The sequence below is a fragment of the Rhyacophila brunnea genome, unplaced genomic scaffold (genome assembly GCF_057557595.1).
Source record: "Rhyacophila brunnea isolate RB1 unplaced genomic scaffold, BYU_Rbru_1.0 scaffold_16, whole genome shotgun sequence".
NCBI lineage: Eukaryota > Metazoa > Arthropoda > Insecta > Trichoptera > Rhyacophilidae > Rhyacophila > Rhyacophila brunnea.
The window spans coordinates 33354765-33371272 of NW_028232816.1; the positions used below are offsets into that span (position 1 = coordinate 33354765).

Consider the following 16508-nt stretch of genomic DNA (forward strand, 5'->3'; position numbering starts at 1 on the left):
TTTACAATCATTATACAATGCTTGAGACCACTGTAGCGAAGGATGCCTAATCTGATCCGAGCAATTTTGGCGTCAATTTGTGCATAAAGAACCAAACTAAGTAGGTATTATACTCAAGAACTCATTTACTTATAATTTTTGAACTTTTTTTATAGAATTCTTATAACTATTTTTTAATTTTTTTCTTGCCCGAATTACTCAAAAAACTGCTCGGCACATCAAACAGTCAAAAAATAATATTTGGGAAATTTCGGCACGTGCACGTAAAAAAGTTCGCCAACCCTGTATTAAGTTGATGCTTCATAGTTCATTTTTACATAATATAGTCTCAATTTTAATAAATTAGTATTAAGTTTTTATTTATCTCCTCGATTGGAGTCCAAAATCATAATAATTATCACACTTCATCATTCATTGTATGTACCTGAATGAAAATCACAACCTTATTAAGTTTTCTGTAAATCGTTATGAAGCAGCTCACTTTGATTTTCGTGGAATATGACATCGTCTTTTTAAGTTTTACACAATTCAATTTGATAATAAGTACATAAAAAAGTCAATAAAAAAAATGTTTTATATGGAATTTATTTGTTGCATAAATTGTTTTATAGGCAATAATAACATTATTATAATATCTACAATTATTTCATTTTAAAACCTGGAAAATATTATATGATAATAATATTGTTTCAATAATTTTATTGCATTATGCTTGTCATTTCGTAAAAAAAACCGATGAAACCTTACATTATAATCATGAACCAATCACATAGAACCAGTGAAAGGCTAGCGCTAGAGACAATAATTATAAGAAAAAATTCCTTTATAAACTTTTAGATATAAAATAATGTCTAGTTATCACATAGGTACTAACTAGGTGTAAGATGAATGTGCTAATACTTTCATACATATTATTATATAAGTAGTACATATATAATAATATATTGTAAATGTGTGCCAAATGTTAATTGAATTGAAAAATTGTTTTGGCATATTATTTCTTACTACATATGTATGTAAGATTCCATCGTCATTCTAAAAAATTTCTATAAGATATTGTTAATAGTTACACTTTGTAACTCAAGCTTATTTATAGTACACTCAATGCTCTTGTATATAAAACACTGACAATATAAGTCTATAAAATATATAACATTTAATTTGCTAACGTCTTTTAAAACAATTACTGTAAAATTCATTATCCCTAACTAAAATTTACACGCTGCAGTATGCAATAACATTTGATGCGGCGAGAGAATCACAGTTTTAATATTGAAAGAATGAAGAGGAGAGCGCCTTACGGCTTTCTATTGCGGCCGCTCATTTTAGGCGGACTCAAAACTTGTTTCAGAAACATGGTCCGCTTTTCTTTCAGATTGATGCTAGGGTTTTCGATGCGCCGGGGAACGTCGCACGGAACCAACGAGAGCGTGACCGCCCCCCGCCCAAATCGCTCGCACCCCGACAACTTTTCCGGAGGGGTGAGGTTCTCTTTGTCGTCAATGATTTTGGGTTGAACATCGGGAGAAACAGGCAGGTTGTCATTTTTCAAATAATTACGACCCGAAGCATCGCTGGAGACGGATCTGACGCTCTCCATGCTCTGGAAGAGTTTCTCTTGGTCAGAATGTTTGGATTTGGGTTCGAATCTCTCCCGCAAGAGGGAGAATTTCCTCCGGGGTCGGCCGTCGGCTCTCTTGCTGGCGAGGCGGCCCGTATCAGGCTCCTTCGACACCGCAATTTTACCACGTTCATCTCTCTCTATTAAAGATTGAAGAGACGAAGTGAGGTTAGCTGCGCATCCATCTTTTGCGACGGTTGCCGTCAGACCAGGGTTTCTCTGGAGCATCGGAGGCACGTCACCATGAAGTTCGGATAGACACATCACTTCCTCGTAAGCGAGGTCCTTGGAGATATCGCAGCTGAAGACGTTTCCATCAGATGATATATTCAAAGGTGCGGGAGGACGTTCCGAGATTCTCTTGCGGTATTGCACTTTTGGAACTTCATTCCAATTTTTATCGTTGACTCGGTCAAATTTTAGCTTATTTTCTAAATGTGCAGGACCCTCGACGGGCTCGTCCTTTACAGGAATGATGAAATTTTTGGTCCGCAAATCGACAATCGTCTCGGGACAAGCAATTTCGACCATCTCTCTGACAAAGTCGACAGGAGAATCATCCAAGCGAATGTCAGTCTGAGGGGCTGTGTCTCTCCAGAGCCGTCTTCGAAGATCGCGGCCTGTAGGCAGAGAGCGGTCAACCGCGGTCAAAGGGGAGTCCCACGGTGGCCGACGGTAGACGTTGCGAGGGGAATCAGCCGGGGTATCATGGCGGATCTCGTCGATAGTGGCCACAAGGGCACTCTCTGAGTCGCGACGCCTGATCCGGCGGGCCGGATCCCCCTCTGTGGCCTCATCAGCCTCTTCCGGAACAGACTCTAGGGGGAGTGGGGGGGATCGGAGCCTCGTATTTCCGTTCGCAGAATAAAAATGAGCGCTTTCGCCTGGGCTTTCCCGGAAGCGGAGGGAGTCAACGGGGGGAGGTCTCGGTGGAGGCCCAGCAATGATGGGCACAATCCGCGGGGGAGCCGGGCGCCGCGCAGGCAGCGGCGGTGGGGCAGGAAGCGGAGATCCACCCATATCAGGACACGCCCTCCACGAGCGTAGACCCCATGCCTCTCGGGCTATGTTGACGGCGCAGACATTCTCGTAATCATGGGCAGAGAGCGCCTCACTGGGCGTGTCGAGATCACGCCCGCATGCTGACCCCGCCTCTGATTCGGCGATGCCCCCACTATCGCGTAAATTCCGCAGGATCTCAAGGGCTATCTTTTGAATATTGCGGATGTCGGCATCCCTTCGCCCGTTCTTGATGCTTTTAAGGGTGCTAAGGCAGAGCTTCTGCACGATATTTTCGTTAAAGTCGTCGATGTGGAGACTATCCGCATCGCTAAAGCTCACATCCAGCTCCAGGTCCGCCGACCCAGAGGAAGTTTTGCCCTCTGAGGGGTCGCCAGCTGATCTGGAGTCTGATGCGGTCCTCGCCTCTCCCTCTGCCCGTGGGGAGTCCCGTCTGGGATTTGCTTCCTCTGGCCGACTCCTCAAATCTAAATTTCTTCTCTCAGGTGAGGGGGTTACCGCTCCATTCTCATCATCGCGACAGAGGTCACCATCTGGTGACTTGGAGAGCCTGAGACCCAACTCTGTCGGGGAGCATATCCCCCTCCTCTTGTTTTTCATGCGTCGAATCGAATCTTCGGCGGCCGAATTGTTGTTCCTATGCCTCTTTAAGGTGTCACTTTCGATTCGGAAGGAGTCGTCGGGAGCATTTTCGGCAGATCGATTTCTTACGTCAGCTTCAGGAGAGTTGGCAACAGAGTAGAATTCTATTCCGGTGACATCAGCAGGTACAGAGGCAAAGGCAGGGCTGCCGGCTCGGGCGATGAAGTGGTCCAGAAGAAGTTTCTTGTCTGTACATTCCATTTCGGTCGGCGGACAGCGCTCTGCAGGGGAACCCTCGAATCTGTAAGACGCCAATGAGTTAGCAGAAATTAGAGATGAATCTAATCCGGTGATTCTGTTCAGCGAAACCTTAAAACTTTTTGCACAGTATCACCGCATGATCTGTCATATTATTATATTATAGTATATAGGCATAAATTATAAAATATATATGTACAGCGTGTGGCCCCTAAGTAGACTCTAAATGCTCTTACAGCAGATAATAAATTTAATACAAATTTATTATCTGCTAAATTATATAATTTCTATTTGGCTTCTAAAGGTATGTGCAAAACACCATTTGCATTTGTTCCATTATTGGCTACCCGTAAGCAACACATGACCTGCCTACACGCATGGATGTCACATAATTAGCTCATCTTTAAGAATAGTATTTATTGCCTACACTTTGGATACAAAAGTTATCTACATATATTTCGACATTGTCCAAAATTAATGCGTAGGCAAGACATGTAATATGTCAGCGGCGAAGGGTGGAGGTGGGCTGTTAAGATCTGACATAAATAGTGCACATTAAACTTTGTCAGTCATATGTATTTATTTTCATTGAACTAAGAAGACAAATTGCAGATGGTGCTGGTTAGTTATATAAATTCAATCAATAGACAAAAATAGGTTGTAAAAATGACACATTCTGACATATAGAGAATAAATTGTCAAATAAAATTAGTTTGTTTCTAAGTGGCATTAGATGTAATGTTCTATTTTTTTTAAAGCTTGCATAAAATGTGTATCAGATTTTCGGAATAATGAATTTTAAAATTGGAATAACGGAAACGGAACAGATACCCCCAAGCTAGGGTTTCCTAAGAAATCGGTGCCATTATGTAGCGGCCGTAAGGCATAAAGCCCACCAAAGCGGAGCTCGGTGCGCTCACTACGAAGTAGGCCCCCTCCCACCAGCGCATTACCCTTCACCTATGTAATAAGGGGCACAAAAAGCACAAAATAATTATTATTATCAGCGTCTCTCATAACAAAGCAATAAAAATATTATTAAATTTCTCGGGGCTTGTAATTAATATTCACGATGACATCATTCTACCATCGAAATATCGGACACGCAGCAACTAAACAATGAGTTCACTGTTATTAAATAATGCCTACTCGCCCGTCTATCGACGACGCTTCCAGAGCGTGATTTTGCTTGCCGTGTTCAATGAATGGGCTACGTTGTATTTTCGTTAATTCGTCCCGCTGAGAAGCCAAACAACGGTGAATCATGGGGCGGGCGGGCACAATGCGTCGCAAATCCAGTGTGCTCTGGCATATTTGATTACATTGTATTTTCGATGATTTACGCGCCACTTGTGAAATTTTGTGCGAGTGCCCCACTCGCTGCTTTAAGTGGGTTTTACGCCTAACATGACGTGATGTGCGGTGGACGTAAGAAAACGGCTGTAAGAATGATAACCAGAGATGTAAACATTACGGCCGCTACATAACGCCACCGTTTTCTTAAGAAACCCTAGCTTTACATCACACATTTAATATAATATATTTGATAGTTTTGCAATTAATCGTTACTGTTCTGTAACTGAACATTGCCATGCAAAATTAAATGACAGAAACAAAATAATCAACATATTATCATACGCGTAGTAAACTCACTTCACCGTGCAATCAGACGTATCTTGCCAAGATGTCTTCAGAGACCTAAGCGAGGTGTTGGCAGACGGACATCCTTTTACATCATCTCTACCGCGGGCGGGTTGCGACTTGTCCGCATTACTTTCTTCAATATCGGTGGAAGACTCCTCTTTGTAAGGCCACCATTTTATGGGACCCGACGGATGGAACCATCGATAATACACCAGCATACTGACAAGACCTAAAACAACACATACAAATTTATTAATATGCAAAAAATTGCCATAGGGTGGAGGTTATGTCAGCTGGCTTTTTTCAAGTAATGGTTATTAGCCATTATTTGCTCAGCCCATTGCGATCTTGCTTTGCATCACACACATGTTAATTCGCTAACCAGCGATCACAAGTCAGAAGCTTTGCCATTACTAATACGGGCATTAAACATATTTAAAACATAAAAAAGCGTACAAATGAAAGATATTTACCAATAGCAGTTCCGCCAACAATAATGGAAGCCGCGATGATGAGCAGTTCGTGTCTCATGACTCCGAGTTGAGAGAAAAACAAAAATAGGACGAAACAGGAAATATTCTGTGTCACCATGACAACATAAAAAGCTATCATCCGATATCTGGCTTGCCCCTCCCGCAGGTTGAAGAAGCAGAAGCAGTAAATCACTCCCACAACGCAGTTATAGAATACTTCTTCCGGTTGGGATGGACAGAAATCGGTCTTTTGTTGAATCACCCACACGGTCATAGCAATCCAATGGACACCTGCAACAAACATTTTTTTCAATTCAAATATTCCCATATAATGGTATTGAGCCCATTATAATAGAGTTCTACCATGTAAATTCCATTTCAATTAATTAGTTAAGTTATAGAATATAGATGGAATACATATTGTCTGAAATTACATAAATTTTATAATATTGGCTGAATATCAGTGTATGAGAGACCAACCGAGCAGAGCGAATATCCAATGCTTGAAGCCGACAGCAAAAAGCAAAAGGGCAGAGAGTCTCGCGGCCAACAGAGCACTGCGGTATAAGGCTTGCAGGACCAGGGCCGCGCCACGTGCTCGTTCTTTGTCCGCTCGTGATCTGCGTAACGCTCTCACGTACGCCACCACCGCCCACGACAACGAACATAATGATGCAACTGCTGATACCCCTGCAAAATACAAACTTTTAAGTTGGTCAATTTGAAAACACCTCAAAAACATACCTAAATATTAGAAAAAAACTTAAAAAAAAGAAAAAATATTGTACCGGACAGGACTCGAAAACCTGCATCCATCATATTCCGGCCAATGTACTTTACCAATTAGGCCATATGCACCATACCTAATTATGACGATATTAATTAATAGTCATACAACTAAAGCGCTTCTCAAATTTTCAGGCTTTTGTGGTTTGAATCAAGGTACTAGGAATATATTATACTAACATTGATTTCTAGCTCATGTCTGGATATAATATTAATTTAGTAAACAATTCTTTTTATTCAATGAATAATTTGAAGATTTTGGAATGTAACATTCTTTATTCATTTTTTCATTTTTAATACCTATCTCCCTTTTCATTCAGCACACAGATTTATAAAACGCATTATTTCTTTAAAATTATTATTATTAGTGTGTTTGTTCCTAATATATTTTCACCCCATTTTTTTTTTTTTGAATTATTAATAACCATGTCCTTGCTTTTTCGTATATATTCGTAATTCTCACCCCATTTATCACATACTAATATCGACAAAATGTCTAAAACCAACTAAGTACTTTACTTCGCTTAACAGTTGTTTCATCAAATCCATAATCGTTTGGTTATCACTCATTTTTTCTTCTTTTGACCATGTCCGATGTCACTCATTTAAGATATTGAAAAATATTAAAAATTATTATACAGCATTCCTAATAGTAAAAGCAAAAAAAAAAAAAAAACTTCTGGTCACATTGTAAGGCATCTGTGTAAACAGTAGTTATCAAGTAGCCACAAAACATTTGTTGATACAATCAATTGACGACCTATTTTACGGTACCATCTTATAACATGATTTACGGTTAACGGAACATGCGCAGGGAATTAACACTAGTGTAACATGATTCGGTACATTTGTACATAAATGCTATGCTGCTTTTTTACAAAATATGATAAACTGAAATTTATTCCAAAAACAAAAATTCTTCAACACAGAATGTGTACTTTTCATCTAATTTGATAAATGGTTGAATTTTATCAGCGACTTGTTTCATAATAGTAAAAATTTGAATTAAAATATTTAATTAATTTAATCCAAAGACAATATATTTTCATAATAATGGGAGAATTACACACTTATTGTATTACAATCACATACATTACATCAATAGATGGTTACCAGAATGTTTTTAGTATAGTTGAATTGGTGACTAGAAAAATGAATTATCTCTGTCGACGTATTACTTTGGTTATCATTTACGCACTGTTATTTACATGTTCAAATAAATCTTCATCTAATTAATAACAGTTTATTGTATAACAAAATCGTATTTTAAGTTTGTGACACTAATGTAAGGCAGTTTTATGTCAGTGCAGACCTGACAAATAATCTATAGCTAATTTAATTAGCCATTTGTAGAAACCATGTATCGCAGGTTCGCTATTGTGGGTGAACATAAAAAATGTATTTTGTTTTTTCAATAAATATGTATATAATCCAGGACAAGGACTCGGTGGGTCGGGCGAATGGCTAATAATCATTCCTCGTAAAAATAATATCCGTTAATATAAATAACCTCCTCTCTGTGTATGTAGGACCCGCAAGTTGAACATGGTAATTTACCTTTACTTTACTTTAACCTTCCAATATAAAAAGAATTTGGACAGATTTAACCCCAACAGACATGAGAAGGTTACAATTTCTCACTCTCACGCGGTCAATAGCATCACAGTTTAGTTTGTAATGTGAACGTATCAACTAAACGTCCATATATTTCGACAAGACGATGTCAACGAAAATTTCTAAAACGAAATATTTAATACTGATTGTATTATTTGTAGGATTGGTTTTATACATAGGAATGTATATTGATCTATATATTAGTCCTGCGATTATGTTGCGAAATACAACGCGTACAGTGAATAATAATAATTCAATAAGTTTAAGTGAAGTGAGAAAATGTTTACTTGACATAAAAATAATTAATCACATTTAATTTTAAAATTTCTTGACAATAAGTTGCAAAAGTTAAATTATTGATATTATGTACAGTGGAACCCCGATCTACCATTCTCGCAAAAATCGTTTTCCCGCACGGATCGTTCATTTTTTAAAGTCCCGCCAAATACCCATAAGAACAATGTTAAATAATCCCGCATTAACCATTCCCCGATTTATCGTTTTCCTCGATCTATCGTCTAAATATTATGATCCCGTCACAAATATGATCCCTATTGACCGTTTTTGTTGAATATTTATCATTTCGCTTTCGTAGAATTGTTTATGATACATACAGACCTTTCAGTCGCATCGCTTTGTTTGCACAGGTCGGTCGACGCTTAGGCTTGCCTCGCATCACGTATCATAAATTTTTATAAGTCGCAACTAAAATGCCCCCCCATCAAGAAAACTAGAACTCTAGCTGAGAAACTGAAAATAATTCAAGACGTCGAAAAACGATATTTTTTTTATATATCCCGCATTTATCGTTTTTTTAGGGTCCCTTGAAAACCGTAGAATCGGGGTTTCACTATATTACAAATTTTAAATTATGAAATTTTGAAAGTCTACCATTAATGAATTGTCACAAACATGTTTGCAACCTAAAAATTTATTGCCAAAAATGTTTCATAAATTGATATTACAACAGTATGGGGTTTTTTTGTAATTAATTATGTATTAGGGAATTTTGCAAAGTTATAATAATTGAATTGAAGCAATATTTAATGCCCTTCATATTACGATTAAATCAATTTCACATATATATATTTTGAAAGTTTATATTATTTCTAGACGGATGAATTCAAGATCATGAAAGCGCGGACTGAAAGAGTGATGTCATTGTGTAACGACACAAAAATAGAAAGAAACATCCATTTCTATGACATAATGAGGAGGCTTATTGTAGACAGGTGGATTATTACCTAAACAATTAAATGAGATACATACTACTGTTGTTGTTTTTTTTTTAAATAATGTGAGTTATAAAAATAAAATTTATGTTGTTTCCAGAAAAAACAAAATAGCATGGTGCCCCGTGTGCAAGGCCGGTTCCACGGTGTGGATGAGGACGTTTGCAATTATTGGAGGAGAGTTAAACTCCGACGTACAACTACCAAACGAACATGTCCAAGTCAGCAAACTGGCGAGGAAAGCCTTTCCATATTTGGGAGCAGCCCCCATGTTTGAGGTAAATGATACAGAATATTTTTTTACCCTGTTAACGACCCCTGTTATAGATCATTAAAATTATTATATTGTGTGAAATTACATAAGGCTTAATATGTTATATTTTGATCGTTGACATATTATGGTTATTGGAAATAAGACTCCCCAAATATAGAAGGATATAATTTAAAAAAAATTGAAAGCTGCTAGTTCATCAAACCTTCAACTTACATATAAAAAAACAGACAAAAAGAAAGATTGAAGTATGTTACATAGACACAGTTTCACAACACCTGTAAATATATGCCATTGAAATAAACTCAAAATTTTAAAACCAATTTCTTCAATATCGAGAAAATGCTGGTCGATTTATGTGTTTTCGTTTTTTTTAGTCTCTCAGTCAATCGAGAAGGTTCCTGATAGTGAGGCACCCCTTCGAGCGTCTTCTGTCCGCATTCAGAGACAAAATAGAAAGCATCGACAAGGCCTATTACCAAAAGAAATTCAGTTCTCATATTTTAAAATGGTACCGAAAAGAAACGAACGATAGAGCCGTCCCGACGTTTGAAGAGTTCCTCAAGTACATCCTCACCGAGCGAGGATTCGATGAACACTGGAGGCCGTACTACATGGAATGCGCTCCGTGCTGGGTGCAGTACGACACCATAATAAAGATGGAAACGTTCGAAAGAGACATGAGATACTTTGTAAAATTGCTGAATGTAAAATCGATAGATGAAATTATTACAAACAGTATGAGAGAAAATACCAATCCTCTCGGAACCACAGATGAGAAGATAACCAGGGAATATTTTTCAAAAATTTCCAGAAAAATGCTGGAGGCATTATTTAAGATTTATAAAAAAGATTTTGATCTCTTTGACTATTCTCCTAATGAACATTATTCAATGGCAATAAATGATTAAAATATACTTATGTTTTTATTGAATGATACTTCTATAGATATCAGGGTTGCCAGATAATTTTTTTACCAAATCGGAATTTTTACCATGTGAAATAAAAAAAATCGGGACAACCTAAAAAACACATAGTTCAACATTTCTAATGTTTATTTTTATAATATCAATCATAAATGACACTACAAAACTCTTTAACTTTCAAAATAATAATATTAAGCAATAATTTTTTCCGACACTCGGCTGTACCTGGCTGAAGATTTTACTCCCTGAAGAGTTTCTTTCTGCTATATTGGAAAAATTCAGCACATGAGTCTTTTTCTGGGAATAACTTTAACTGATACTATTTCTGTGCAGCGAACTCTTTCGAATTTTTTGCAATCACACCAATAGAAAATTCAGCACCAAGTACCGACACGGCGCACGTGTGCATCACTGCATCATGGCATCCATCGCATTCTTTTGTCTTAACCTACACATCTTATTTGTATTTGTTGAATAATAGTGAACTTAGCTGTCGCGCGGAACAATTTTGCTTTAAAATCAGAACATCAAGCAATGTTGATAGAGACCATCGATCCTTGAGTGCACCATTGTTGTAATAGTGTTAACAGTCAATATCAATTCTTCTAGCGGAAAGACATGGTATTAATTTTAAAAAATCACAATATTTATAATCATAAGTAGTAGGCAGTTTAGTTTTTGTTTTTTTTTTGACCATGTCCAATCCTAATAAGATCATATGGGCATCTACAGAGTGAAGGTTTGTATTAACAGATTTGTTTTTACGAGAAATGGATGTTAGCCACTTGCTCAACTTATTAGATAATTACTCTGAATCATACAAAAATTGAAAAACAATATGTGTACTTGCCAGACCCAGGATTCGTGTTTATATGTCATGAAATAGCACAGAGAGAAACCCATCAATTGTTCAGAGATTCATCAAATAAAGGAAACAGGTGTCGACAACATGTCTAAAATACGAGAATACGGAGAATCTACAGACTGGTGAATTTGGGCAGCCTTCAGGGAAGATGAGAGATCAGCTAGTTATTGTGTAAATACGAATGCATTTTGGTAACCTGTTCGCAAAAAATGAAAATTTTCAATTAGATATTTCATTCAAATTATTATTTATTTCTAGTTCATTTTCTACAAACAGTTAACCATATTCCATTCGAAGTATAAGCGATAACTAGCACTACAATCTAAATTCAGTTTCGTTGGACAGCCTGAATATAGTGGGACTTGCTTCACTCCGTATTAGGAAATCCAATCCCGAGCCAAAATTCTGATCCCGGGATTTCGGAATTACAATTTGACAATACCGGGATCCCGGGACTGGTCCCGGGATTGGCATTTTTTCCATAGTTAATATAAAATTTTTATATTTACAAATAACATTGATAAAATCGGTCAAAAATAAATCTAGTATAATTTATACCATTTAAGACATTTATTGTTAATATTGTGTATGTTCATCTTGGAAATACATAAGTTTAATGGGCTAAATAATATTGTAATATAAATAATAATGTTAATTTAATATGAGATTGCTGTTTTAGATAGTAAAGACTTAATGAATGGGTTAGCAAGATTTAGCAAATTATGGTGTATGGCCTTTCCGCTTCATAAATCTAATTAGTCAGCCAAATATGAAACTGCCGTAAAACGTATGAGATCATGGTGGAATTACTTTGTTAAAAGTGCGAAGCATTGTTTTTTCCAATCTTTCTTATTTTTATTAATTTATGTGAAAAAATAATAAAAGTATTTTTTCTGTTATATTTTCGTTTTTATTTTATTTTCCATAAAAATTGATAAAAAAATCAATTCCGAAAGTTTCGGGATTATGTTTACCAATCCCGGGATTCATGGGTATCAAAAATAGCTCGGGATCCCGGGATTGGAATCCCTACTCCGTATGTATTCAAAACCGTGTTTTTGTTGATGGTGATTTTTGCCTCAACGGCGATGATATTGTCACTCACCCGTAAAGTAATGCCAATCCTTGACGACCACCATGATGTAGAGCTGCAAAACTAATTGTGGTGCCGCTTCGAGGAATGACTCGAATAAGTGCAGCATGCATATGTCGCTTTGCTGAAGAAACAATCTTTGGAAATCATGTGGAGATTTCGATTCTCGCGCTTCAAATCCAGTTTTCAACACAATTGTATACCTGTTAATAAATAAAAACATATTCATACAATATCGTTGAATAAAAAGATATTGATTTTTATTTAATTACGTGGCAACGAAGAACTAGGGACCGAGAAGACTGGAGGAAGCTAGGAGAGACCTTCATCGAGCAGTGATAGATATTAGATGACAAGATTACTCGCAGAACCAAACTGGCATGGAGTGTATTTGGGCGCCTGAATAGTATTTTCAAAGGTGACCTCTCATTGTGTTTTAATACATTGGACGCTAAAGGCACACCTAGCGCGTAACGATTAGGTGGCCAATCGATATAATTAACATGCTATTTAAATGTGGTACTTAATAAAAAAGTAATTATCTAGTCAGCAGTCAATGTGTTAAGGTTAAAGTATTCAACCAATGTGTACAGCCACATTCTATCATCTACGTTCATTTCAGAGTCATCTATTGTCAAATATGGGAATTAGCAGTATGCCGGAGTTCTATCTACATGTCTTTTTATATTCAAAATATGACCATTCCAAATTTCAAACGCTCATAGCTTAAAACATGTCAAGTGCAATTAGTACCTTTTCAAAGTAAGGTAATGAAGTAATAACAGAGGCAATCATAGTTACGTTTAATCACACCGAAATTTTTCGAATTGTTCCAAATTATTTTTGCTTTTGAACCGTTTTCTAAATAAACTAGCTTATCGCTACACAAACTAAACTGAACATCAAGCACCCTTCAATATTGTGCTGTGTGTCCCTGGAGCAAATTCCCAAGATCTTAGTTGGTGCACAAGAGTGCGCGGTTTCTATTCTGATTTAATGTTATATGGTCAAGTCTTGATGAGAACTGAACAGACCTTCTCACTCATCTTTTGAAAGCTGTGAAATTGTCCCATATACATAGGTAGCTGAGATACCCGGGGTTCCAGCGGCTAGCTCAGGTGTCCATCGAACCCCGGATTCACAAAAAAAAAAAATTAAACGGTTGGAGTATAAATAAATCTCGGTCTTTCGTGTTCGTGACGTGGTCTTATATTTTCTTATGATTTTTAGTTTCACAAATTTATATCTGGGTTTTTACGATTATAGTCGCAGGTCCTATCCTATTGGAAAAGGGACGCTTACTAACCTTTTTTTTTTTTCTTTTTCAAACTTCGCGTACCCACGCCATTCTACAAAAAGGACTCTCGTGATTGGCCAAATTTTATCGCATGATTTTGATTTGACGAATCACGAGGACCACCTCGGCGCAGGCGCGCAGATATTTCGACGTAGCCGGCAAGTGCGGCAAAATTTATTATTTTTGAATCCTTATATTTAGTCTTAAAATTATCTCTTTCATCCATCATCATTTTTACTTTTTAAATTAAATTAAATTTATCTTAATTACACCTCCGCCCAATATGCGATTTTCACACACCGGACGAAGGCCTTTACCTATGAATAAAAAATACTTACGTGGTTGAGCAAGGAATCAGATTAGATGTTTTATGAAGCCGTTTCTAGAGGTCAGGGTTACGTTTCGACTTATAGCTACTAAATGATTATTTTACACCGGGAGAAGCCCGCCTGTAACAGGGGTGTATCATAGCCGTTTATATTTCGGGAATTGGCAAACACTGGTGTTGCTAGGTGCAATTTGACTTCTGTATTTTGAAGTATAACATTTTTAACAGCAAAAGTACTCAGAACGTTTTAACAAACGGAGGTTTTTTGTTTTTTAAATGGAATTAACTCGTGAAAATATACGTGCGATTATTTTTCACAACTTTCGACATGGATTATCGCGGGAACAGTGCATCGTTGAACTTAGTGCTATATATGGCGATGAAACACCATCAAAAACTACTAACTAGTGTTAAAAATGAGTGAGGCGCCCATAGGGAAATTTTATCAAATTAATTACCTGTGCAGCACTCCGATCAAGCAGATGTGACTTATCCAATGCCAAACTGAGACCGCTTCATCCATCAGATGCCATCTCATGGAGAATAGCTGAATGAGTATCGCGGGAATTAATATCAGTAAAAGGGTACCCAATGACCAATACAAATGACCTTTCCTCCAATACTCTGCAGCCAATATAATATCTGAAAATTTAAAAAAAACCATATTAAGCATGAGACACATTATATCCACATCCACGATCGGAGGTTTTGTGCATGTAGAGGTAGGTTTCAGGGTTGAAATCTCATCTGGAAAATTTCAATGTTGTTTTTCTTTTTCAATAATTCGGTATACTTGCTATTATCTTGCTTTAATATTCTGAAGTGGCATGTTTGAAAGACAATATAACGAGGATGACACAAACGGACACTAATGATACTAATAATCATGACCGTTTAGCCACATGTATTCGATAACCACTTGAATGCGACAACTCGCAATAACTCATAAGTGAAAACCCTTAGTTATACCTGCCCTGCAGCAGGTTTATAGCCAGACTCAGTGTGGAGTGTCGGGGTATGGGGAATACACCTAGAAAAATTGAGTCGGCGATTGAAACATCAAGAAGAAGTAATAGGTGGATAAATGTGGAAGTCAGTAGGTATTATTCCCCTTGAGATGAGAGAATGGTTACTAGGTGATTAATCATCTTTAAATCTAAAAGTAAATACAACATTACATTTGTGAATTGGAGAATTTAAAAAAATTACAAAAAAAAATATAGCTACTTAGTCAATTAGTAGAAAAATATGAAATAAGTTTGGGAATGTTTTATACTATAGCATGTAACGATTCATTATATCTCATACAGAGAACACAAAAATTAGGGATGTACGTTACCTTCTGAGTGTGGCTGTAAGAAGGTATAATTCTTGAGTGTGTAGAAATATAATACATGTTAAAGATTTTATTTTCAATAGTTACGTTTGCATCATAAATGCATTAACGTAAACAAAACACTCATTCAAGATTGGCAATATTTGAGAAAAGTCTTTAAGTCGGAAACTAAAGTTGGGTTCAAAATGTTGGTCTATGGCGACTGGGTTTTGTATCTTATTTATCTGTTGTGTTCTGTGATCTCATCCATAATAATATAACAGCTATACATACGTAAGTCATATTTTTTTTTTAGTAAAACCAAGAGGAAACAGAATGGTTAGAATGTAGGTATTTCTGATTGTACTAGATTTTGTTAGAGACCCAAGAATAAATAAGCTTACTTATAGGGATCTTAAGTTCATGAATAGTAACCTAAGATGGATAAAGTACCTATTTTTTCCATTAATGATTTTAATAATTGACTTTCTACGGAAGATAACAAAACTAAAAGTATGAATGTTGAAATGATCGTTTGATAATAAAAACTAAGAATTTTGACAATGCGGAAAAGTTTGGATGAACTTATTGAGAAACTACCTAACTAAAACTATATATTTTGTTAAAACATTATTCATAATAATAAGCAGAATAAAGTAATATCAACGTAAATACGAGTTTAGTACAAATTGAAGTGAATGTTTACTTGCAAATAAAAGTTATAAACAATAGAAGTAGTTTACCTGTGGTCAAGTCGGCAACAAAGGTTCCCATCGAAAAAAAGACACAGAATACATCAAAATTACTAAAAGTCCTATAATCACTAGTTTCTGATACGCTTTTGCTAGTTTTGGAAGAATTCAAGGCATTGTTATGGCTCGTCCGCCGCTCCTCGGCCATTTTTCCGCTTCCCGGATCTTGGATCTAGCGAACCTTCATTTCGTTCGAACAACTACCACAATTTTAAATTATTTTAAACATCACTTTTCAACATTCTTTTACCTGAACTTTTTGTCTATGGTTCGTTGTCGAATATTTTTATTGGCAACATTCTACAACGTATACTTGGTCACACAAAAATATTACTCCAAACATCAATACAATTTTATATAATTTTTTTCACCCTGTTCGACCCTAATACTAATTATTAGTATTAGGGTCGAACATGGTGAAAAAAAATATA

The 16508-nt window shown here is 36.6% G+C and overlaps 2 protein-coding genes across 2 annotated transcripts; one reads left to right on the forward strand and one right to left on the reverse strand.

Annotated features, from left to right (window-relative positions):
- Window positions 1-616: 616 nt before the first annotated feature.
- Window positions 617-16269, reverse strand: LOC147074659 (uncharacterized). The gene is made up of 7 exons (XM_085943813.1): window positions 16069-16269; window positions 14469-14652; window positions 12398-12588; window positions 6079-6288; window positions 5599-5889; window positions 5135-5354; window positions 617-3524 (listed from the first exon to the last, which is right to left on the reverse strand). The coding sequence occupies exons 1-7, from the start codon at window positions 16223-16225 to the stop codon at window positions 1298-1300; spliced, it is 3480 nt and encodes a 1159-aa protein (XP_085799939.1). The 5' UTR covers window positions 16226-16269; the 3' UTR covers window positions 617-1297.
- Window positions 7980-10412, forward strand: LOC147074660 (carbohydrate sulfotransferase 11-like). Its single transcript, XM_085943908.1, has 4 exons — window positions 7980-8269; window positions 9112-9230; window positions 9331-9508; window positions 9879-10412. Exons 1-4 carry the CDS (start codon window positions 8105-8107, stop codon window positions 10410-10412), a joined length of 996 nt encoding a protein of 331 aa, XP_085800034.1. The 5' UTR covers window positions 7980-8104.
- Window positions 16270-16508: the final 239 nt, after the last annotated feature.